The sequence below is a fragment of the Pyxicephalus adspersus genome, chromosome 6 (genome assembly GCF_032062135.1).
Source record: "Pyxicephalus adspersus chromosome 6, UCB_Pads_2.0, whole genome shotgun sequence".
Lineage (NCBI taxonomy): Eukaryota > Metazoa > Chordata > Amphibia > Anura > Pyxicephalidae > Pyxicephalus > Pyxicephalus adspersus.
This window is the reverse complement of record NC_092863.1, coordinates 25,141,201-25,167,438: the sequence shown is the minus strand read 5'-3', so window position 1 is coordinate 25,167,438 and position 26,238 is coordinate 25,141,201. Positions and strand designations below refer to the sequence as shown.

Here is a 26,238-nt window from a genome sequence, read left to right as displayed (position 1 = left end):
TAGACTGGTCATTTCTTTGTCAGAGGGCAAACGTACAAAGTCAGCAGGGGATCAAATACTTCTTTCCCTCACTGTATATATTCAATAAATGAAGGTTTGTGCACAAAAAATAGCTAATCAGTCAAATAGCTCAATTAAAGAACAAGTTGAAACATAAAATACTCTGCAGTATTGGTTGATATAGATATAGGAACTTCAATCAACAAAAAATACAGTAAATGAATATAATCGTGTTAGTAGGAATGCCCTATAGTAATGTAATAAAGTTTAGTACATCATCCTGCAATTACAAAACAGCAAAACATTATAACAACAACATAGACACATAAAGGACCATATAGGAATGCATTTGGAAATATCTAATAGCTACCTGTTAAGATGTTATTTTGGTACCCTGTGAGCTTAGTTCTCACAGAACAGAACAGACCTCAATTCTCTCAGCTCCCATTTTATATGGTTAATTCCCATTAGGTATCATTAGGGATCTTGGATTGGTTACTGGTGTGATCTGTAGGATGACTATTGGTTGACACACCCCCCCTAAATTGAGATTGGTTAATGTAACTTCAGGAATTGAATTGACCTCCCAGATAATTTGATATGTGAAGCTGGAGCCAAAATGTCAGGAGTCATCTAAGTTTTAGCGGTCAACAAAAGGTTCAGCAGTGTCATCACCCCAACCCACATGTCCAGGTATTCATCCATCTGCTGCTGGCTCGGCTTGATTGGTTTATTACCCCTGAAAAGCCCTACAAGTAACCAGTGTAGTTATGGGAACTGGATCTTGCTTACTGGCATCTGTTTTATTATCTGTTTGTCTATTGCTCCTTGCGTGATGTCTCTGATAAACACTGATTAGGCAACCCCTCTAGGTGACCTAGGTGGCTGGTACAAAGAGAAACAGATTCCAATGTTTAAACACAACATTCCTATACATTCTTTCCTTCATTGTTTTTTATTAACTTATTATAAAACCTAACTATTGGGACAAAGCCTATAAGGTATATATAACTAAGGGAATATAGGGTACCATATGTGCATATATACATATCTATAAACAATCTTGATGTGCAACAACTGTATTGTGTGTGCAGTAATAGAACACAATTTTAGTAAACTCAGATTTCACATGTTTTTAAATGGAAAAAATTGAAAAATAGGTAAACTTATCCTTTTATAAAAAAGCTGACTGTTTAATGTCATATGTTTTGTAGGTTGTGTGTGTGCTACAATAATTACCTGTTTGTGTTGCAGCATCGCAAAACAACTACAGAATAAATACAAACCAGGAACTTTTGGCTATTGGTAACATTTCTTATTTATATGTGCTATCTAAAATGTCCTATGTTTTCTTATCGGACCAAAAAAAAGGTTTTTAGAGAAAAGGCAGAATGTAGTTTTTTTATTTTTTATTTTTATTTTTTTTACAATGGTTATTTAGTTTTACTAAACCTATGTTCAAACAAATGACACTAAAATATTCTTGATACATACGGTGCGTGTGTATCTCCTAACACAAATGTATTTATTACTATAAAGTATAAATGTATATCTACTGCATTTCCATATGATATATAAATATATACTAGTAGGGGGGAAGGTAGTTGACATAACAGCTCCGGAGTCGACATAGGGAGGTGCCGTGTGTGCTGCTGCCAACAGTTTGGCTGGGTGGCCTCTAAGTCAGTTATGCCCAGGGCCCACTGCTGGCTAAGACTGCCACTGCTACTGGAGTGTGAGGTAAATGTGATTGGCAATGTTAATAGCATTGCATGTTGCTGCATAAAAGGTATTTTGCACCTAACATGCTCTATTTTCTATAGGCCTTTCAAATATTTTGGGCTCCTTTTTGTCTTCATACACAGTAACTGGCAGCTTTGGCAGGTAAGTTACTATGTCTGTTATTCTGTTACATTAATGTGCTTGTAATTAATGTTTCCATCTTTTGACAATATGGTTGTGTTTAGGACAGCACTAAATTCCCAGACTGGAGTGTGTACCCCAGCAGGTGGCATTCTTACAGGTGAGACGGCACTGTACTATATTGGGTTTGTTATTACCTTCCAATAGAGTTTAATATTAAAATAGGTTTCACACTAATTATAATATATATTTTTAACAAAGTATTTCACATACTCCTTTTCTCTACTTTCCTTTTATTTTCTATGCCTCATAGCAGACATATGCTTTCTAAGACCATAATACTGATTTTGTGTCACTTGCCTTTTGGGTATTTTTTGAATGGTTAATGAATTACTATTTGCTATATTTTCCTTCATGTATGCCAATTCTGTACTTTTTCAGTACTTTCACAGATGGTCATATTTGTCGTATTCTTTTTATAATTTTATTGTCATTCTTAAAACTCTTCATATTGTTACTGCTTGAAAAAAAGAATTCTTGAAATTGTGTCCTGAAAAAAGTGTGGTAAAAGAAAATGTATCATGTACAGTTGCAAGTGCTTAAATTGCATTACACTTTGACCTGCCAAGCATCCCCTTTGTATGTAATGTTGCCTGTCCTTTGATACATAAACTTGAGCAACAAAACCTTAAAATACAGGCTCCTGATACTTCTGATTTTTTGGTACCCCTTTGGTACCCCACCCATCCTCCGCAGTAAGCAGTATACAGTTGATTCTTATGAAAGTTTCTTTTGTTTTAGAGTGACCTCAGTTGATGATCTTGCTTGTGCTGACTTTATGAATACTCTGCTTACCCTGACCTTGACTTGTTTTTGATTACATATTTATCAATAAGACTTATTTTTGACAATTTGTCACACTTATCACTAGTTATTGTTTTATTATTTAGCTCTGATAACAATATGTATGTCTCTTTTTTGGCACTAGTTTGATCTAGTTGGCAATTCCCCTTAAGCTACGTACACACTTCCAATTATTATCGTCAGAAAACGAACGACGAACGTTCCTGCACGATATATATGAACGATTGTATAGCACCGATCCTGCACATAGAGGTAACGACACGATCGTTCGTAGATATTGTACACACAATAGATACGATCGTTTAAGCGATAGAGGAACTATGTGCACGACAGGAAAGTGAACGGACGTTCGTTCATCATGCATGCTCTGAACATGGACGATCAACGAACGACCGTACACACGAACGATGTTCAACGATCGTCGCCCAATCCGATCCGCCGGTCCGGTCGTTCGTTTCCAACAATTTTCCTCGTTCGTCGGCGTCGTTGGTTACTTTTTTACGAACGATTTTTTGCCCAATCGATCGTTCGTCGTTCGATTGGAACGATAAAAATTGGAAGTGTGTACGCACCTTTAGTTGTACATTGTAAAAATAAAACCTCTTAGAAAGGTGTCTGTTAAATCTGAAGTGATGCTGCAACAGCTATCTTGTCTTAACAGAAGCACATACTTTATCAGTTTCCATGTGGCAATTCAATATATTCCTTTGTCTAACATTAGCTAACTAGCAAACGGGGACATTGCATGGCTTGCAGACCTTTGGAATTCTTGTGAAACCCCAAAAAATAAAGTCCCAGAATATTTGTAGCATGTCCATCTCTCTCTCCCACCTATTGTTCCCTTGTTGCTTTTACAGACAATTCTTGGTTGTGTTTGCCGAGTAATAGGGCAATACCATTAGGGTTAATAAAAAGGTTAGGTGAACATAAAGTCCCAATTGCTGCGATTCCCCCTTTTTTTGTCTTTTTTTTTTTGTTTCTAGTTTAAAAATCATTATCTTGAAATAAATTCCTTCCTTAATTTTTTTTAAGTTTTTGGGTGTTGCAAAAAAAAGCACAAAATTGAAAAAATGACCTTAATTTGTAAAAGGCTTTGTACCAAAAAAGTTACTTTAATTTGTCCCATTTATGGAGCACTGAAGAAAAATACGTATACCATACAAATTTTTTAATGTTTTTTAAAACTTTTTTTGGCTTTAGATTTCATTAAGGGGAAATTTTCATCTTTTTCCTACATATTTATTCTTCTAAAAGGTACCAAGTCAAGTAGTTGCATAGTCTTTGTATATAGTAAGTGCTAAGACCTTCCTCTTTTGCAGGACTGTTGGTTTTGTTTTCCCTTGAATACCTTACTCCTCTCTTCTACTACATCCCCAAAGCAGCTCTTGCTGCAGTCATTATCTGTGCTGTGGCTCCCATGTTTGATATGAAAATCTGCAAGGAGTTGTGGAAAGTGAAACGTAAGTATTCAAGACTGTGACTAGCTGATGAAGTATAATCAGTCTGCAGCATACTGATTTTATATACCTCATTCACATATGTAATCCTCTTTAAAAGTAGTATTCTTGTTAAGACCACTGTGCATTTTTGTTACAAAAAATGTTTTCTGCCAAAAGGACCCCCCCAACAATATCCCGCATATAACAATATCTTTCTTTTTATTATGTAGCAAAACTTTTTTTTTCTGTAGTCCAGTTTTTGGACACTTTCTCTAACTTATTATTTTACTGTTTTCAGTAAAATTTACTATAATTCTTTAAATTAGCTGAACTATTTTGTGGCTGCTTCTCTATAACACAATAGTAAGTGGGTGCAGTGCATGTGACTTGTAAAGTAGTTGTTTTTTAAGTCCTTTTTCCATTTTAAAGGTCAATTATATTTACATTTCAGTGAAGCTTAATGAACAACACAACTAAACATTGACACCAGTACTAGGATATCTGTCCAACTGCCAGAAAGAGGCCTATGTGCCTTTTTTATATCTTATCTGTATTTTAATTACCAATCCCTGCGACGCCATTGTAGGTAAAGATTGTTTTGGTAAAATGTTTTGTTTTACCAAAGGGGCCCACTGTGTATATATAATAGCTTACAGTGGATTTTGGAGCAATATTAGGGGACTTAATGAGTTCTCAACTTACAAATCTCCAGGTAAATAGGTTGTAGCCTACTCATGTGACCATACCAATTTGTTACATTTTTTTCTTTTCTGTATTTTTTTCAGGGATTGATCTACTTCCATTTCTGGCAACTTTTTTTCTGTCCTTCTGGGAAATTCAGTATGGCATTATCATTGGTATCCTGATCTCACTAATCATCGTTTGTATTCCAGTTGCACAGCCAAAAATCAAGGTAGGATTATGATGAATGCAGAAATGAAGTCTATTTTGTGACCTTAGTTTAAAATCACTGTTTTATTTTCCAGACTACAGACACTGGTGGATTACATATGATGGTGATGAGTGGCCTGAGTTTTCCAGCCATGGAATATCTCCGGGATGCTATTTATAAAACCGCTTTTGAAGGTACATTTCAGATGATACACACATGTAATTATTCATACATCCACACAATGATTTAATGTGTAAAACATAACATTTATTTAAAAAATTTGGACTTTTTTTGGAAGAAATATTTACTTGCAAAAAACCATTACATGCTAAATAGGCTCTTCATATACAAGCATGTAAGCAGATACTCACCAAGACTGACATAACTGATGATAAATGACATTCACATATTTCTAGTGTCATCATAAACATTTCAACAGCCTCTTGATGAACATATGTTAGTCGCCCCAACATCTTCATCAGGAACAATTTGTGGGGCTTATTACTGGAGGCCAGCAGTAGGTATTTAAAGATAGGAATTAAAGTCTCCTACAACAAGCCCCCACATATTCCTCCTGATTGAAATGCATCAAAGCAACTGACATATAAACATTTCAACAACCTCTTAATGAGCACGTTAACACTAAAAATATTATGGGAATATAATTTATTCAGTTATATCAGTCTTGGTGGGAATCCACTCACATGCTAATTTGATTGTATATGGGGAGCTTATCCAGCCTGTAATGTTTTTTTGCCAAAAAAAATGTTTTAATCAAGAACCTTAATAAATGTTTTACACATTAAATCAATGTGTGGATAAATATGTGCAATGTGTATATGTGTGTGTGTGTGTTATATATATATATATATATAGAAAAGTAACCTGTGTTACTGGGCAGTGTTGGATGGATAAATATTTGGGACCATGGTTTCTCAGATAGTACTGCTGAAGTGAAACCAGTAGGAAATGTATTTGAGTAAAAACTCCAGGTTTACCTGCTGGTTGTTTAAAATTTCAATTATGGGGCAGGTTTTTTTGGGAAACTGGAAGAGTAATCACAAAAACCTAATATTTACTGTGTAAACTTATAGGGCCTGATTTATTAACCTCCTGGGTTGTTAATTTCTGTCCAGATTTATATGTCTTAAAGCACTACATTGTTTTTCATAAAAATGTATTTTACAATATAATATAATAGTATTAGTTGTGAGATCGCCCGTAGCAACAGGGGAGAGGGGTTTAAACAGGAAACAGGGCCAACAGGTTAAAAGAGCATCAAGGATTTTATTCACTTATACTATTTTCACACAAAAACAGGCAAAATAAAACAAACTGCAAAATAAAGCCTGGCCACTAACTAACTGTTCCCTTTACTAACAATCCAGCCCAAACTATTGCTGTGCAGGACTTTAAGGCCCTAACCATAAATCTTTTCCAACAAAGTCTGTGTCTTTACTCACAGTTCGTCTTGGACTTCCTTCCAGCTCACCAACCAAGACAGAGCCACAGAAAAAAGCAGGCTGGGAGTTTATATCCCCAGCCTAATTTCCAGGATGCATTCAAGCTGAGACACCTCATCATACCCAGGCCTCTTTAGCTCCCCCCACCTGTCCAAGAAGCTCATTGTCATTCAGCCTGGTACTTCAACCCTACCTTCAGGTCAAAAGGAAAACTGACTAAACAGAAAAATACTCTGTGTATAACCTGTATCTGGGGCAAATGTACCTGTCATCCTGGACGAAACCCTGTGATTTATTTAGCCAGCTGTTACAGAGTATAATAAAGATTGAAACACAAAATCATGTAAAAATACATACTGAATAATGAACATACATACTGAATATTGAACTATAAATGCAATCTTAATAATCATATTCTGGTCCGAGCTTTCCAAATTCTTCTCTATGTTTTTGTGGTTATTCCTGTTTTCTGAATTGTCATATGGGTAAGTGAGACCACGTAGAGTTTTTCTCATTACTCATTTTTTGCTTTAAAATACATATTTCTTTGCACAAGTCTTTATATGCATTTTTTTAGTTGTAATATAAACAAAAACAAAATTTATTTACACTCAATAACCCTCCTGAACTAATCTACACTAAACCGCAACTGCTTACTTAGTGAAGCAAAATTTACAGCTAGAAATACCGCTCTGCTGCACTTGGTTGTTGCACTTGCATTCAAAAAACTCTACATACCTTTTAAGAGAAAGTCACAAGAAAGATAACATTTATGTTAAACATATCGGCTTGTTATAGTTACACTGTTAGGTTGAAAAAAGATATAAGCCAATGGAAATCAACCACTAGAGAAATAAAAAAAAAAAAAAAAAGAATCTCTTCCTTATGCTTTTCTTCCTCCAGATGCAAAGAGTGCTCCCTTATCCTTTGTGATGACCTTAATGTGAATTGAGAAGCAAGGTCTCTATAAGGACCATTTATATAGTTATATCATGGCTTGTGAAACAAGTGGCTGAAAATAAGTGAAGGTAGAAAACACAGTTGTGTGTTTTTGATATTGTTCTGATATTTTCTGATATTGTGTATGTGGGAGTTGTGTCTGTTTGATTGTCAGTTTTTTTTGTTTTCTTTTTTAAATGGCCTTTTTTTTACTCTTTCCTTGCTGACCTCTAGGGGGAAGGGGTCAAGGTTTCACAGGTGATTTAAGTTCTGGTCAAACTCACCTTGAGCTTGCTCACTCTTGGCCTGTGAAACAAGTGGCTGGGAATAAGTTGAGTTAGAAAACAGGAGTTTGGAAACAAAAGGAGTTGAATCCCTAAAGTAACTACAAACTGTAAGTAAAGGTTTATAACTCCTTGAACACAATAAACATTGTAACTGGGGAAAATGAGTGGTAGCAAGGTGGAAGGTTTTGTTCAGTGCACAGTGTGCTGTATGTTTGCAGAAATAGAGCAACAGCTCCTAGGTGAGTACCGCTGTGACAGATGTGAGCAAGTGGCTCTTCTGGAATCTCGCATTGGAGAGCTGGAGAAGTGCATTGCAACACTGAAATCACTGGATCACCTTGAGAGAGGTTTCCTGCTCACTGAGCAAGTAGTTAATGGCTTAGATGTTGAAGCTGAAGAGGTTAATCAAGATGAATATGTAGGGAGCTGGGTTACTGTAGTTAGAGGGAGTGGTAGGGACTCCTAGAAAAGGAAGGTTAGCCCTATTTGTGAGTACCTTAACAAATTTGCAAAGTTATGTGAAGATGTGCAGGTGGTAGACCCAGTGGTGGCAACTATAGATGTTACTGCTACCCTTAACTGATAGAATAGTTTGTCACCCGGATCCCTTCAACTGAATGGTTTGGTGTCTCCCTGGTGCCAGGGTTCGGCGTGGACCGAGAGGACAAATTACTGGGAGGGGCTGGTCATGACCCAGCTGTTTTGGTTCGTGTTGGAACCAATGACAGTATAGATGGAAGATGGAGGATCTTTAAAAATCCATACAAAAAACTAGGTTTCAAGTTGAAGGAAGGGACCGCAACGCAGCAAAGGCAGAGGGAGCTTGGACAGCTAAATGCATGGTTCAAGTCCTGGTGTAATAGGGAAGGGTTTGGGTTAATTTTTAATTGGGGTAAAACCTATATGCCAGAGATGGTTTACACCTAAATGAAGGAGGGTCTGTTGTGCTAGGGGAAAGATTTAGGGGAATGGTGGAGGGATATCTAAACTAGGACAGAGGGGGGTGGGACAGGTAAATAAGGTGGCAAAAAGGTCAGACAGGGGTCAGACACTAGTGGAGGGTGAATTGGGAATAGTTGTGTGGAGGGTTATGGATAAAAATAAGGAGCTTCCCATGTTAAACACAAACATTGGATTGTGCAGTACTATTTATACTGAAAAACAAAAGGATTTGGCAAACAGTGCTGGTAAATGCCAGCATAATTAATAATAATAATAATAATAATAATTGTTTTTGTTTAAAACCCCCCCCCCCCCCCAGCGGTAGTCCCAAGTGTGACTCGGGGAGGATTTTACTTGGAAAAAGCGGTAATCCTGAGTCAAACTCGGGGTCACCAAAAACATAAAAAAAACACCTTGTTTCTTTGGTGTCCCCCTGCGTCTTGCTCATTCCTGCAGCTCCTCAGGACACATCTTCTTCCTCTGATCTTCAGCCGGCGACTGCAGAGACGTTCTCTTGGGAGTTCCCGGTGACAACAGTGCATGTGTCAATGCAGGCGGGAGGCACAGCGGGAAATTTAAATAATTTTGTATTGGATTCAATACAAAATAACCGTATTAAATCCAAAACAAAGAAATCTTTATATAATATATATTATACATGCTTCTGTACAGTTATTTTACAGGTTTTAGTATTTTTATGCACCTTTGTTTTAACAGATTTTTTAAAAGTTTATTATTAAATTTTTATAATAATATTGGACATATTTCGGTTATTTATGCTTACAAATTATAGCCCGACAATGTAAAATACATTTCTTTGCAAAAAAATCTAACGTTTTTTGCATAAAGAGCCTTTTCACCAATGCTAGAAGTTTGGCAAACAAAATAGGGGAGTTGGAAGCCGTAATGAATTATTATTCATAGATCATTATGAGTCAAACAGAAAGGTGGTGGTGTCTGTCTGTATGTAAGAAGTTTTCTGAAAATGAAGGTGAAAGAAAAAATTGTTGATGGAGCATGTGATGAGGTTGAGACAATATGGGTGTTGATGTGGGGATGCATAATACACAGTAAATTATTGGAGTCTGCTATAGGCCCCCCAGTGCTAAGGAAGAAATAGACAATCAACTACTAGCACAGATCTAAAAAGCTGGAAATGTTTTAATCATTGTAGATTTTTACCAACCCTGACATTGATTGGAGTAATGGCACTAGAGGAACAGCAAAAGGGAGAAAATTTATGAATTTATTAGAAGATAATTTTATGGTATAGAAGCCCCAACTAGAAATGATACTCTGCTGTACCTAATTCTTTCTAACAATGCAGAGCTCATAACAAATGTGCATATAAAAGAGAATCTGGGTAGCAGTAACCATAATATGATTTCATTTAATGTAAGTTGTAAACAGGAAGCAAAAACAGGAAAGATAAAAACATTTAATTTTAGCAGAGCAATATTTCTATTATAAAGGGTGGCTCTCTGTGACTTGGACTGGGAGACAGTATTGTCCTTAAATATTACAGAACAGAAATGGCAATGTTTTAATTCGGTTCTACACAAGCACACTGAAAAATATATTCCATGTGGCTAACAGCTGATGTTAAAAAAAGCCATAAAGAACAAGATAAGGGAATTCCAAAAATATAAAAATGAAGGATCTCCTTCATGGTTTGAAAACTATAAAGAATATAACAAAAGATGTAAAAAGGAGATAAAATGTGAAAAACTACAAAATGACAGATTTGAAAATGACAGAAAATGAAAGACAGATTGCAAAGGAAAGTAAGGCAAAAAATATAAATAAATTATTAGCAAAAAGATCAGATCTGAGCATGTAGGCCCCTTAAAGGATGTCTCTTGGATAAAGAAAAGGCAAATTTACTAAACCCCTTTTTTTTTTTTTTACTCTGTACACAAAGAAAAATGGTCCAAATTCATAATAGCTCAAGTCCAAATTCATAATAGCAATGTCACTGCCTTAAATAAGTCACAATGGCTCAGAATTGAAAGGAAATAACCCCCCTAGCAGTATTTCCGAGTGTGACTCGGGGTGGATTTTACCTGCAAACAGCGGTAATCCCGAGTCACACTTGGGACAGCTTTAACCTAAAAAAAAGCCCCACTTACCTTGCTCCGTTGTCATTCCCTGTCGTCCTGCTGGTCCCAAACGTCCATCTTCCTCGATGTTCAGCTGTGCAATGCAGAGACGATCTCCGGGATTTCCCGGTGACGTTCGAGCATGCTTTAAAATGTGTGCTGGCGAATTCACGGGAAATTCAAATAATTTTGTATTGAATTCAATACAAAATAGCTGTATTGGCCCTGATTTATTAAAGCTCTCCAAGGCTGGAGAGAATACACTTTCACCAGTGAAGCTGGGTGATCCAACAAACCTGGGATGGATCTGGTCCAGGATTCAAAGCATTTGCTAGCAAATAGCAAATGACATTGAAGAAATCCATTCCAGGTTTGCTTGATCACCTAGCTTTCCTGGTGAAAGTGTATTCTCTCCAGCCTGGGAGAGCTTTAATAAATCAGGGCCATTGAGTCCAAAACAAAGAAATTTTCATATAAAACATATATATATATATAATATATGCTACTGTACACTTACATTACATGTTTAACTATTATTATTTTTTTAATTTTGTTTTAACAGATTTTTGTGTTTTTTTTATTTAAAGTTTATTATTAAATTTTAAATATTAGACATATTTCAGTGAGTTATGCCTAAGTAAGAATTAAAGCCTACAATGTAAAATAAATTTCTATGCAAAAAAATGTAACGCTTTTTGCATGGAAATTTAGATGGAATTAGAATGCTATGGAGGTTATAGGGAAGTAATAATGAGCATGGCTTCAAGAAAGACCGAAGTTGTCAAACAAATTTACTCTGTGTGGACAGTGGAGTAGCAGCTGACATAGTGTACTTGGACTTTACTAAAGCATTTGACACAGTACGCCACAGATGGTTAATATGCAAGTTAGGGTCATTAGGTTTCGTAAAGTAAATGGATAGAGAACTGGCTTAAAGGCCACATACAGTGAGTAGTGATTAATGATTAATGCCCTGAATGGTCTATGCATTAGTGTAAATTTCATATGTGGGGTTATTTATCAAACTCTCTATGATCTTTCCAACTTTAAGGTAAATCTAATAGTCTGTACTTACTTTTACTACCTTTGCAAAGAAAGGTAGCACATTGACCTTACACTAAAACATGGTACAATCCCAGTGATTAACCGCCTTGGCGGTATTTCTGAGCCACACTCAGGGTAGGAAAAAAGATCCTACCTGCTCTCCTCGATCCAGTGAAGCGTCGGTAGACCGGGGAGGCGTGGCTTGGCGTGAAATTTAAAAGCAGATTACATTGCATTTACATTTACAAAACATTGATCACAGTTATAAAAAATAAATCCAAAAATGTATTCTAATATTGTACTTTTCTTTGGACAAATGTAAAAAAAAAATTATTTTATTTATAAAATTATTTATTATATTATAATTTATGATTTGTGTTTCAAACTTTATCATACCCGGGAGTTATTCCTAAGAAGGCCTAAAATATTAAACAATTTCCATGCAAAACAATGTACTGCTTTTGACATAAAAATACGGAAATAATTAGACCGCCAAGGGGGTTAAAGTGATTGTTAGGCCTCCTTTGCCATTAAAACGGGCTCCAAATACCTCCTGGTGCAGATGAGGCTACAGCTGCAGTGGATTTCTGCTGGAGAGACTGTAAAAGAGCAGACCATACCCATGCTAGAGCATTTACCAGCCATTGCTGCTTTGGGGGATTTATGTTTGCATACACTTCATTGAAGGCCTAAATATTTATTTCATATTGATTTTGCTTACCTCCATTATACAGTAATTTTTTGTTATATTGTTATGACAAGTCTGAAATTAGAAAATGTAATAGTATTTGTTTCCTTAATGTCCTTGCAGTTTCCCCACCAAGATCTCTAAACCTTGATTTCTCACATGTGAATGTTCTGGATTATTCTGTTGTCATAGGACTTCAAGAACTAATTCATGAGTTCCAATCTCAGGGACTTTCACTTTCTTTCTCTGGTTTGCAGGTATTTTCATGATTTTTGATCTGATTATTTTCATTATGGTACAGACAATTTTCTAAATATCCCATTAATATTTTGTTTTATTTTTCATTTTACAGTCTGAAGTTCTTCGGATTTTATTGGCAGCAGATTTGGATGGATTTAAACATCTTCAGAACATTGGATCAGGTAATGAGAGGATGTTTTTTTTTAAAAACATACAGCACAGAACATACCATATTAGGCTCACTTGACAAAGCTTTTACACCATTATAGGGGTCTTTACTGGTTTGTTAAATTTGTGAATTGGGCCTTTTGTGGGTCATGGTAGGTATTATAGAAAACAACTCGGGTTCAAAACACAGAACTACTGTATATTCCCTAAACTGAGTTATTTCACAATTGATTTTTATCTCAGTCACATGTGCACTACCCACATAAAATACCAAACATCTGGAATTGCTATCAGAAACCAGTACCAGTGTGGATGGACTTATATATCCAAAATAAATCTGAATTAATATAATAAACTAGGTATATGGTAATTTCAACTCATATACGCATAGGCAAAATGCTTGCATGAATATTACTGAAGAAATATTGCAAGTCAAATACTTTATTGATAGATTAAAGAGACTCCACTTTCCTTTCTGTTTCTACTGCTTGCTCATTGACCTATCACACACCTATCAATCGCCTATGAAACAGCAATGTGACAAATAAAAAGGTTGTTGTCCAGTGAATGGGCATGGGGATAAACTGGCAATTCTCGCTTAATAATCCTAAAACCCTAGGAGGGGCGTTAAATAAGCCAAACTAGTAAATAAACAGACTTTGTGTCTTTTATAAATACTGGTGTTTGCAAATCAGAGTCTTTCATTCCCAATGTGCCGCTGTGTTAGGGCTAACCCCCTGGCAGGCAAAATCACTCCTGGTCTATAACCAGTATATAACTATCACTCTATAAGTCTATAACCAGAGCACCCCTGGGTAATGAGCTGGTAATACTAGTGGTCATCAGGCTACTTTGCTGCCGGGATGGCAGCAGGTCACAGACCTTAGGCTCTTCCCACCAGGGATTAGCAGGATCAGATGGCTTTGCTATAGGCTTAAATAGGACTAGCAGCCAATAGTTGGAGTACATATGGCTAAATGGAGGCTGGGGATCCAAAAAAGAACTGAAAAGAACAGAGCAGCACAATTGATTACTTGATCACTATTAAAACGCGTGTGATGCCGCCACTACAATTCATGGCATCACTCGTGTCTATAGACCAGGGGCTCTCTGCCTATGTGTGGCCCCACATTTTTTCTTAGATGCAAGTGATGCCGGGAATTGTAGCGGCATAACTCATGTCTATACAGCAGAGGCCTCTCAGCCTATGCGTGGCCCCTCATTGGACTGTTTTATAGACGCAGGGAATTGTAGTAGCGGCATAACTCATGTCTATTGAACAGCAGCCTGTCTGTGGACCCTGCAGAGTTTATACCGATAGGTAAGCCAGAGAATTGTATATAGTATAGTAGGGTAAGTAGTCTTGTTTCTTCTTATTGTTTTTTCTAGATGTTTTACTTTGCCACAGAATGCAATGTGAAACCAAATCAATGCAGCATTCATTTGGTTTCACATTGCATTCTATGGCAAAATAAAACAATTAGAAAAAACAATAGGAAGAAACAAGACTACTTACCCCTATAGTAACTATAGGGGTAATATATACGAATAATAATATATTAATTATATACTACTGACAATATAATAATGGTAATATATACTACTGACAACCATGCACATTACACCAAAGTGAAAGTTTTGTCACACTCCAGGATAAACAAAATCCAAAAGACTTCTCGTCTGCATAGCTTATTGGGGTCTTTTTATTTTTCTATCATGCAGTACTCTAGGATCTATTTATAAAGCTATTTATGAATCTGGCATTCATTAATCATCTCCTTGTGGAGAATCTCCTAGGTTCATGCATTTTAACTGCAGTAATTGATTCTCCACCAGGGAATGTTTCCTTTATTGTCAGATTCACTGCTTTAAAAATAAACCTCTAAGTGTAGGGGCACACTCATTCTACAATGTAAATTTCAAGTTGGGCCCGTGACTTGGTCTAAGTTTTTAATTTCTGCCCTCTGTGTATTTGAGTTTGACACCCCTGCTCTATTGGTTTACTTTGGTGTAGAGTAAATATCTTTAGTTGTTCTGGTGAGCATTGTCTTCAAGATAAAAATTGATAGGAGATCCATTATTTTATAGTTGTTACCATTATGGGAGGCAACTTGTGTCCTAAGGAAATATCACTCATTTTAGAGAGAAACCTTGTTTTAAATCTAAGCAGAAGGTATGACTAGAGAAATAGGATTGTGGTAATTTCTTTTGTGAGATTTCAACAAGTTAATTACAATCCCTAAACATAGTATTGTCAGCACAAATTGCTGGGATGTCCAAAAGACCTATACAGACATGATCCCCCCACCCCCCAAAAAAACTGTGGTTTTTCCATAAATCATTGTTAAAGTATGGTAGGGAATAGCCATTTTTATTGCCAGCTGCTGACCTAATTCTCTTCCAAAGGAACCTCATACAGTTGCTGCCCCTTATTTTCCTGGCCAGCTAGGTTTCATGCATAAGATAGGGTCGGGTTTTAATATTGAGGCCCCACCCATTTTTTAAAAAAACATCTTTGTGTGAATAGATGAAAGTGTAATATAAAATAATGTTTCCAATTGACATGTTGCCAATTCACCTTTACCTGATTAAAAATTCATTTTTAAACACCTGTACTTAAAATAACAAAACAAGGTTCTTTTCAATCAACTTAAAATCAGTCACCATAGACTTCAAAACAGTTTGTTTTCCAAGTCCATTTCTACCATAAATTCAAAATTTCACACGAAAAACACATTTTACACTATATATTTATTAATTACATTCACATGTTACCCCTGTAAGTACAGGAAATTATCTGTTTGTTTACCAGCAATATATTTGACTCCTAACTTACTGTGCTTTTTTATCTGAAATTCCAACCAGCATTGTCAGCTCGGCCTTTTGGACTATAGAACTCATGTCTTTACTTCCCCAGTTCTGCTGCACATTGTTTCTTTCCAAGCAACACAGTTCTACTGATGTGACTCACGGGGGCTTGCCAAGACAATTGTCCAGTAGCAAATAAGTTCCAGCAAATGCATCATTTGTACAGGCCTAGTGATGGAGTCACATAGTTTTGGAAGCTGTTTTTTCAGGAACAAGGAAAAACTAAAAAAAATGATAGGATTTACAATAAGCTGGATAGCAGTTTGGGGGTAAAATTTGGTACTTCCTGAATACCTGGCCACCCAAAATATAAATAGAAAGGTTATATATTTTTTATTACATTTCTTACAAAATTTGTAATAAAGGACTATGGAAAATACTATCTTGCTTTTATCTTCAGGGGTACATTATGAAGAGGAATGCACAGAACCATTGCTCCACAATGTAAATAAATCTCAAAACCATTAAAAATATTTGGTAAGTAATAAAGGTGATTATATTTTTGTGTGTTAACCTAAAAGTAGAAATTCTAATTACTGCTACTGTGATGCTGCTCCCCATATGCCACATGTATTCACTTGGCCAAATGAGTTCCTCCTGCTGATGTACGAGCCAGAGGAAGTCACCATTGCATGTGACATTCACACTAACAAGTGCTGAATACTTGCAGCATCCTGGGGTCTAAAACAGTGGGTCTGATTTATTTTAGCTCCCCACGGCTGGGGAGGATAGACCTTCATCAGTGAAGCTTGGTGATCCAGCAAACCTGGAATGGATTTCTTAAAGTTATTTGCTAGCAAATGTTTTGAATCCTGGACCAGATCCATTCCAGGTTTGATAAGTCACCCAGTTTCACTGATGAAAGTGTATACTCTCCAGCCTTTGAGAGATTTATTAAATCAGGCCCAATGTTTCAAGATAAAGGAAACAAGAAAGTTAAGCAAATAGTTTCTTCTTTCTGCAGGTATTTATATTTTCTGTTTCAACCATGTAATGACAGGATCAGTTTTAACTGATCACATGGTCTACATTAGGGTTTCCCAACCAGGGTTCTGTAGATCCTTGAGGATCCTTCAGAAGTGGCTGGGGGGTTTCTTGAGTAGTGGCAAAATAATCACAATGTGATACAGCATTTTTTTACTGCCATCCTATTCAATGAAAAAGGCAGTGATCATCAACACTTTTCCACAGTGACCATCCATTTGTGGTGGTATTTTTTTCACTGATCCACAAATGATATGGAAGCTTTTGACAGACAACTGGTGTGAAAGGGGTACTTTAATTTTCAGTTTGTTTTTTTATTTTCTGACCTTAAATAAATTATTAAATTAAATAAATGTAATACTATCCCTGCATATAGCTGAAAAGAGTTGTAAAATATTCAACACTCTACTCTCTATCTCTTTATTCATTTTTAAACCTACTATAACTGGTCAAGCAATGTACTGTGACCTACCTGTAGATGTAAACTCCTTAGATTTATACAATTGTGTATAAACTAAGATTCATTTTGAGAGAAAAAAAAGATTGATTCCCATGGTTGTATTCCTCCATTCCTATGTGGGTTTTTTTAGAATTGTTTTGGGGATGGTCACTGTTGCCAAAAGGTTAATAAGTGTGGATTGTTGGTGGATGGATTTTCACTCTAATTTCTCCTTAAGAAACAGACTATACGTGTTGGAAATTTGTTTAAAAAAAATGAACTAAAACAAAACAGATTCCACTGTGTCGTTATTTAACAAATATTAAGCTAAAATGGAGAAGCCTTGTGTGGGAAAACTAAGTACACCCCATGATTCGAATGCTGTACCTTTAGCAACAATAAATTGAAGCATTGTTTTCTGTATGACATAATTTTGTCTCCCCTATCATTGTAGAGGAATTTAGTCCCACTCTATTGTATATGTTGTAGGGTACTTGAAATATTTGTCCCAGTTTGAAGCCAAGCTTTAGCAGTGACACAGATGCCCTCACATTTGGTATAAAGAGTAGTTTTTAGTTAACTCAGTGACTGCAAGGTGCCTAGGTCCTGTGGCTGCAAAACAAGCGTTTTACTGGCTGGCCCTTTGGAACTTCTACTCCTTAAAAGGTTGGCAACTGTCATGAATATTTTCCATTTGTGGATAATCTTTTTCAATGTAAAATAATATTTAAAATTTTTTGGAAATTGCCTTATAAAACTTCCCAGATTGATGGGCAATAACAATTCATTTTTTACATATTGCTTCTGCATTTTTTGTTGAGTAAATATTGATATGGTGTGATATGTGTTATTCATTTTGTTAAGGTTGTACTCACCTCATATTAAGCCCTGCTAAGGACCAGTTGATTTTTTATGAGATGCAAAAGTAAACCTAAGTTTATACTTTTCATAATGGCCTTAGCACATCTTTTGATTATCTACCTAATTCTGCTCCCAGTACAAAAACTGGACTTCACAGTATCCTTGGCAGCAGAATGTAAAAAATTATTTTTCCTATAAAGTTTTCTGTATTGTATACAAGCTGGTTGTCTTAATCTGCTGTATGTAATGATTTATTCTTGGATATGTTAGTCTACACTTTTTGTAACAAAATACTAATTCATAAAGTTTTTGAGATATGTCAATAATGCTTACTAACAAGAAGCCAGAAAGTCCAATTTTTAGTGCAAATCTCAATTAAATTTAAGCCCCTGAATGTGGTATTTTCAACAAAATTGGCAGAAGGTGGGAGGAATGTGGGAATATGTCCCCCTTTTTTAAATTAAAAAGAAATTTTCGGATTTTCTGATGTATTTGCTGGCCAGAAAAGCAGGGGAATGCAGGCTAGCTTTTTTTGCCTAGACCATGCACCAGCCTTCTCACAACTATTTGGCCCATAGTTTGGGGAAAGAGTAAGAATCTAAAAGCCTCTTTTTTGAAGAAGTACCATCCCCTTCACTGGTAAAAATACCTTACCCTTTTCTAGAAAGAATAAATACAAGTAAAAAAAATAAAGACAGAAGTAAATAATAAATAAAAACATGTCAATTACTTTTAAATTGTTTTTCAGTTGTATCTTTTTCAGGCAGGTTCCCCTGATGTCCTGACAATATTGGTGCAATAATCAGGGGCTTTGCAAATAATCAAAAAGTAAGCAGCATTTTTAAAGTGACATTTAACTTCAACCTACTAGGTAAACCTTCAACACGTAATTCACCATATTTGCAGTAATTGGTTTTGCTATCTGCCAGAAGTTCTGGTTTAATACAGATAAAGCAAGTGTAGTATTAATTTAATTGATTATGTGTAAGGTATATTCCAGAATATGTTAGAATTGATGGACAGTGCTAAAACTACAGGTAAAACTAAGGAAACAGACTAATGGTTCTTCTTTCTGTCCAACTGTCCTGTTCTTAAATCCTTTCTAAGTTAAGTATTTATAGATTACCCCCACTATTTTAGGGTGTGACAATGAGCAGCCTTATTCCAGATCTTCTTGGAGTGGAATAATTCCTTGTGTTAGCATAATGCATAGCCTCAATGAGCTTTAACAGTGGCTATAAATGTGTAGATATCTTCCCAAGATTGATGAACAGGAAAAGATCTGACTCTTGGTGTTTTAGGACTTATGGTGGTCATATGCTATTGGATACCATAAAACGATTGGCGAGTAACTGAGCATCGGGACTTTTAGGGCCAAAAAAGATTTCTTTTAAACCAAATCATTATAAAATATAAAAACTTGCTTTAATATGTACATATCATTAAAATATCTTGACACATCAAATATTCAAAGAAGTAAATAAAACACTAAGCACCAATATAGATCTATTAATTGGAAAACCCTTTGGGGTGTTCCTAATTTCAACGCGTTTGACAGAAACTAGTCCGCTTCTTCAGGAAAAGTAGATATATATGTTTACAAAAAATGTTATAAACAATCATTACATCCAGTTAAATCAAGGTACAATATTTTAGTCAACATCAGATACACAAATCATTTTGCACTTTTAAATCAATCAAGATCATGACTTACAACGTCCCAGTAGGAGATCTATATTGGTGCTTAATCTTTTTATTTACTTTTTTGAATATTTGATGTCAAAATATTTTAATGATACCGTTCGCTCCATAAATATTTGGACAGACACAACTTTTTTCTATTTTTGGTTCTGTACATTTCCACAATAAATTTTAAATGAAACAACTCAGATGTAGTTGAACTGCAGACTTTCAGCTTTAATTCAGTAGGTTGAACAAAAAGATTGCATAAAAATATGAGGAACTAAAGCCTTTTTTTTAACACAATCACTTCATTTCAGGGGCTCAAAAGTAATTGGACAAATTAAAAAGCTAAAAATAAAATGTTCATTTCTAATACTTGGTTGAAAACCCTTTGATGGCAATGACAGCCTCTAGTCTTGACTTCATGGACATCACCAGATGCTGGGTTTCCTCCTTTTTAATGCTCCACCAGGCCTTTACTGCAGCGGCTTTCAGTTGCTGTTGGATTGTGGGCCTTTCTGTCAGAAGTTTAGTCTTCAGCAAGTGAAATGCATGCTCAATTGGGTTCAGATCAGGTGACTGATTTAGCCATTCAAGAATATTTCACTTTTTTGCTTTAATAAACTCCTGGGTTGCTTTGGATGTATGTTTTGAGTCATTGTCTATCTGTAATATGAAACGCCTCCCAATCAATTTAACTGCATTTAGCTGGATTTTTGCAGACAGTATATCTTTGAACACCTCAGAATTCATTTGGCTGCTTCTGTCCTGTGCCACATCATCGAAAAACACTAGTGTCCCAGTGCCTCTGGCAGCCATGCACGCCCAAGCCATCACACGGCCTCGGCCATGTTTTACAGATGATGTGGTATGCTTTGTATAATGAGCTGTTCCACGCCTTCTCCATACTTTTTTCTTGCCATCATTCTGGTAAAAGTTGATCTTGGTTTCATCTGTCCAAAGAAATATTTTCCAGTACTCTGCTGGATTTTTTTAGATGTGTTTAAACAAAGTCCAATCTAGCCTTTGTATTCTTGAGGCTTATGAGTGGCTTGCACCTTGCAGTGCACCCTCTGTATTTACTTTCATGCAGTCTTCTCTTTATGGTAGACTTGGATATCGATACACCTACTTCCTGGAGAGTGTTGTTCACTTGGTTGTTGTGAAGGAGTTTCTCTTCACCATGGAAATGATTCTGCGATCATGCAAAACTGTTTTAGTTCCTCACACTTTTTTACAATCTTTTTGTTCAACCCACTGAATTAAAGCTGAAAGTCTGCAGTTCAACTGCATCTGAGTTGTTTCAATTAAAATTAATTGTGGTAATGTACAGAACCAAAATTAGAAAAAAGTTGTCTCTGTTCAGATATAATCATGGACATAATAAAGCAAGTTTTTTTTTTTTAATAATTTGGTGTAAGAGATATCTTTTTTTGGCCTTAAAAGTCCTTATGCTGGGTTACTCACTAATCATTTTATGGTATACATTTTGATGGGATTTGCCATGTTATTTAAAAACTCAGGGGGGGTCTAAATTGTTTAAATATGTTTTTAGATGCTCAATCCCACAAAACTATCAGTATCCGCTCTTTGGAACACTAATTTAGGAGTATCTAGCATATTATTGTTTTGCATGACTCAATATCAAACCAATATCAGCAGATTAAAAAGGTAAATTTGTCTGTCTGTAACTCCTGCCAGTGTTCAATCATTTAGAATTTGCAGTGTTTTCATTGGCAACTGTTTTTTTTACCTTCTAGTTTTTACCTTGAAAAAAGAAACTGGAAAAGCATTAATTTGAAAGAGATGGGTTTTGGTGGGAAGCATCAGTAGTGGATTTCTTGAAAATTACTTTGAAAGAAAGGTCAAGATCTGCTATGTAAAGTAATCAACATTGAAAGACTGATTGCGGGGGCAATTCTCTTATAAAATTTACAGGGAATTTAAAGAGAATATAAAGGGAATTTCAATAAATACTGACCTATTATTCCCTTCATGCATTTTGAAATTTTTTTGAATATCTCTTTTCATTTATTTTTCTAATGTCTGCAAGCCTAGCAAAACTCTCTACATTAAAAAAATCATAATTCTTGTGTACTTTTCTAATTGGTCTCAGAGCTCAGAGTGGAGACTAGTCTACATATTATAATACTGGCGACAACAGGATAACGCTAATAGCACCTTTAAAAAAAGTTGATTAGACTATTTCCCTAGGTATCCTTTAATTACATGGTTAAATATTTCTTCTCGCAATTTATTTACAAACAGATTTTATTTTGGATTGTTTCTTTGCACTGCAAATTAGAAGTACATTGTAGAAAACATGACAACACCCCCTAGTGTAATGAAATTCTTCCCTTTTCCTGAACTCTGCTCACTCTTTAGTTAAACCTGAACAGAACAACATCCATCTTTAAAGTGACACTGTTTTACATGATCTGAGCAAGCAGTGAAGGTACTTTAAAACAATTCCTTATTCACCTCTGTTACTATAGGGATAGAGAATAACGAGCATAAAGGAACACAGAAATCTTAGTTTCATTTGCATCAGACTCTTGACTACTTTCCCTTTAAACATAAACAAACAGCAGATAATTCTAAAATTCCTAAAACTGGCTTTAGAGGCTTGTGATAGTAGAGGATTTTTGAGAATAAATAGATTTACAGTACACCCAGTTATAAAAGTCAGAATCAGGGATTCCCTAAAAATTATGTGAACACTTTATTGTCTTTAGTCTGGACATAGGTGCATTTTTAAATTTAAATGTTCTTTACATGACTGGGCTGTCAACATTCTTGGTTATACCCTCTTTCGTAAAGACAGAGTCAAACGAAGGGGTGTTAGTGTCTGTCTGTATGTGAGAAATGATCTGAAAATGAATGTGAAAGAAGAAATCGTTGATGGTGCAAGCGATGAGGTGGGCATTATGGGTGGAGTTGAATGTGGGGATGAATAACACATATTTAATTATTGGAGTCTGCTGCAGGCCCCCAGTGCTAAGGAAAAAATAGAGTTTCAACTACTAGCACAAATAGGAAAAGCAGCAAAAACTGGAAAGGTTTATTTCATGGGAGATTTCAACTACCCAGACATTGACTGGAGTAATTGCACTACAGCAACAGCAAAATGGAGCAAACTTGTGAATTTGAAACAAGATAATTTTATGGTAAGTGTATAGAACCCCCAACTAGAAATTATACTCTACTGGACCTAGTTCTTTCTAACAATGCATAGCTTATAACAAATGTGCATATAAAAGAGAATCTGGTGGGTAGCAGTGACCATATTATGAATTCATTTAATGTAACTTGTAAACAGGAAGCAAAAACAGGAAAGATAGAAACATTAATTTTAAGAGAGCAAATTTTTCATTATTAAGGGCGGCTCCCTGTGACTTGGACTGGAAAAAAATATTGTCCTTAAAGAACACAGAACAGAAATGGGAATGTTTCAAGTCTGTTCTACACAAACACACTGAATAATATATTCCAATGGGTAATAAGTTTAAGAGGTAAAATTAAAGCCTATGTGCCTCACAGCTGATGTTAAAAAAAAACCCATAAAGAACAAGAAAAGGGCATTCCAAATATATAAAAACGAAGGATCACCTTTATCGTTTGAAAATGATAAAGATGTAAAAAGGAGATAAAATGCGCAAAATTTCAAAATGGAAGACATATTGCAAAGGAAAGTAAGGCAAACCCAAATTTTTTTTAATATATTAGCAAAAAGATCAGATCTGAGCATGTAGGCCCCATAAAGGATGTCTCTGGGTTGGTAACTGGGGATGAAGAAAAGGCGGATTTACTAAACACTTTTTTTTTTTAGTACACAAAGGAAAATGGCAGAGCTCAAGTCCAAATTCATAATAGCAATGTCACTGCCTTAAAAAGTTCACAATGGCTCAAAGTTAATATGATTGAGAAACAGTTAGGCAAAAACAAGGTTGACAAAGCACCAGGACCTGATGGATTACATCCACTGAGCTCAGTTTTTTCAAAGACTCTTTAATCACTGGCATAGCACCAATAGATTGAGGGTAAGGCCAATGTGGTTCCTATCTTCAAAAAGGGGGCTATCTTCAAAAAGTCATTACCAGGTAACTACAGACCATTTAGTTTAACGTCAATAGTTGTAAAGGTCCTAGAGAGTTTGATAAAGAACAACATAGAGGAGTTTCTGCTGGAAAATAAAATTATAAGTGATAGTCGGCATGGCAAGTAAACAGGTAGACAGTTGAATAGCAGTGGATATAGTGTACTTGGACTTTGCTAAAGCATTTGACACAGTACCGGGTAGTATCTGTAAATAGATAGAGAACTGTCTTAAGGACTGCATCCAAAGAGTAGTGATTAATGTTTCATATTCTGGATGGTCTAAGGTTATTAGTAGTATTGGTCAAATAGGTCACTATTCGATTCGACCGCTATTCGATTGAATAATGCATATTTATTCGGGTGATCGACCGTCGAATTCAAACTCTATTAAAGTCAATGGGGGAAAAATTTGTGTTGTTTTTCGGGATTGTGTGGAGCTTCTACGGCCTATAAATACATTTAAAAAGACATGTCGAAACTCCCCCAGCTCTGCACAACACTGTACAAGTTAAAAATAAAATAAAGAAGTCTTTTTTCTGTTGCTGGCAAGGCCATTTTATGGGGCGGTCAAGGGAACATGCCGGGTTTTATACGGTCTCCGAGTAGAGGCAGAAAGGGACATGGGGGGGTTCCTCTGGTCCAAAAATTAGCCACCAGGTTTAACCGCTCCGTTACAAGCCATACACAGGCTTCAGAGTACAGGCAGAGGTTTCTGAGGGGGGTCTTTCAGTCAAAAAATTAGCCAGATAGACAGTTCTGTTATAAGTTACAAGGGACAGGTAGCCGCAGCAGGAGGAGGAGGCGGTGGGCACTGAGACGGAGCAGGGACCGCATTGGTAACTGGCATCTAGAGCTGGGTGTAGTGCATCATCAATGCCACCTAGATGGCTGTAATGCCATATTTATGAATGGAGTACTGACAGGTGGCAACAGCAGGAGGAGGAGGCGGTGGGCCCTGAGACAAATCGTGGACAGCATTGGTAACTGGCATCCAGAGCTGGGTACTGGGCAGGCGGCATCAGTTACAGCATGAGGAGGAGGCGGTGGGCCCTGAGAAGGAACAAGGACGGCATTAGAGGTTGAGGCCATCATCTATATGGACAGTGTAGAAGCTGTAGCTATTGGAGACATGAATGGATGAACGAGATTCCAATCTGTCCCTACCTACTATGTAGCGAAACCACAGGAAACAGAACGGGCTTGGCGGAATTAGCTGGGAAAGAACACCCTGTTGAGCTTGAGTCTAGTCTGGCATCTAGAGCTGGGTACTGGGCAGTGGCCAGGGGGGAGGAGGTGGTGGGCCCTGAGAAGTGTGGATAGCATTGTTAACTGGCATTTAGAGCTGGGTACTGAGAGGAGGAGGCGGTGGGCCCTGAGACGGAGCAAGGTCGGCATTAGTGGTTGAGGCCATCACCTATATGGACAGTGTAGAATCTGTAGCTAGTGGAGACATTGCTGTGTAGGAGACTTCTTTTTTCTTATCTGCTAGCTGTAACTTTCTAAAATGCAGCATTGACAACCTTGTTAACTGGCATCCACAGCTGGGTACTGGACAGGCGGCAGCATCATTTACAGCAGGAGGAGGAGGCGGTGGGCTATGAGACAGAGTGTGGACGGCATTAGTATCTGGCATCTAGAGTTTGGTACTGGGCAGGCGGCAGCATCATTTACAGCAGGAGGAGGAGGCGGTGGGCTATGAGACCGAGTGTGGACGGCATTAGTATCTGGCATCTAGAGTTTGGTACTGGGCAGGCAGCATCATTTATAGCAGGAGGAGGAGGCGGTGGGCTCTGAGACGGAGTGTGAACAGCATTAGTATCTGGCATCTAGAGTTCGGTACTAGGCAGGCTGCAGCATCATTTACAGCAGAAGGAGGAGGAGCATCATTTACAGCAGAAGGAGGAGGAGACGTTGGGCTCTGAGACGACGCGTGGACGGCATTACTATCTGGCATCTAGAGTTCGGTACTGGGCAGGCGGCAGCATCATTTACAGCAGGAGGAGGTCTGAGACGGCGCGCGGACGGCATTACTATCTGGCATCTAGAGTTCGGTACTGGGCGGGCGGCCGCATCATTTACAGCAGGAGGAGGAGGCGGTGGGCTCTGAGACGGAGCGAGGACGGCATTAGTATCTGGCATCTACAGTCGGGTACTGGGCAGGCGGCCGCATCATTTACAGCAGGAGGAGGAGGCGGTGGGCTCTGAGACGGAGCGTGGACGGTATTAGTATCTAGCATCTAAAGTCGGGTACTGGGCAGGCGGCCGCATCATTTACAGCAGGAGGAGGAGGCACTGGGCTCTGAGACGGAGCGTGGACGGCATTAGTATCTGGCATCTACAGTCAGGTACTGGGCAGGTGGCAGCATCAGTTACAGCA

The 26,238-nt window shown here is 37.0% G+C and overlaps 1 protein-coding gene across 9 annotated transcripts in view; it reads left to right on the top strand.

The window, feature by feature from the left end:
* SLC26A11 (solute carrier family 26 member 11) overlaps positions 1–26,238 on the top strand; it is a 97,344-nt gene that overhangs the window by 16,497 nt on the left and 54,609 nt on the right. For 4 of the 9 annotated variants that reach the window (XR_011921328.1, XR_011921327.1, XR_011921329.1 and 1 more), the window contains exons 9-17: positions 1,255–1,305; positions 1,824–1,884; positions 1,968–2,023; positions 4,047–4,187; positions 4,952–5,079; positions 5,153–5,252; positions 12,644–12,777; positions 12,873–12,942; positions 16,197–16,273. Coding sequence is in view for 5 of the 9 variants with exons in the window: in XM_072414946.1 (XP_072271047.1) it covers positions 1,255–1,305; positions 1,824–1,884; positions 1,968–2,023; positions 4,047–4,187; positions 4,952–5,079; positions 5,153–5,252; positions 12,644–12,777; positions 12,873–12,942; positions 16,197–16,264 (809 nt within the window). In the remaining 4 variants the exon portion in view is untranslated. Of the gene's footprint in view, positions 1–1,254; positions 1,306–1,823; positions 1,885–1,967; positions 2,024–4,046; positions 4,188–4,951; positions 5,080–5,152; positions 5,253–6,523; positions 6,936–7,424; positions 7,564–12,643; positions 12,778–12,872; positions 12,943–16,196; positions 16,274–18,828; positions 18,909–21,523; positions 21,760–26,238 lie in introns of those variants that run through there. The other 5 variants (XR_011921330.1, XM_072414947.1, XM_072414945.1 and 2 more) reach the window with 5 other exon arrangements.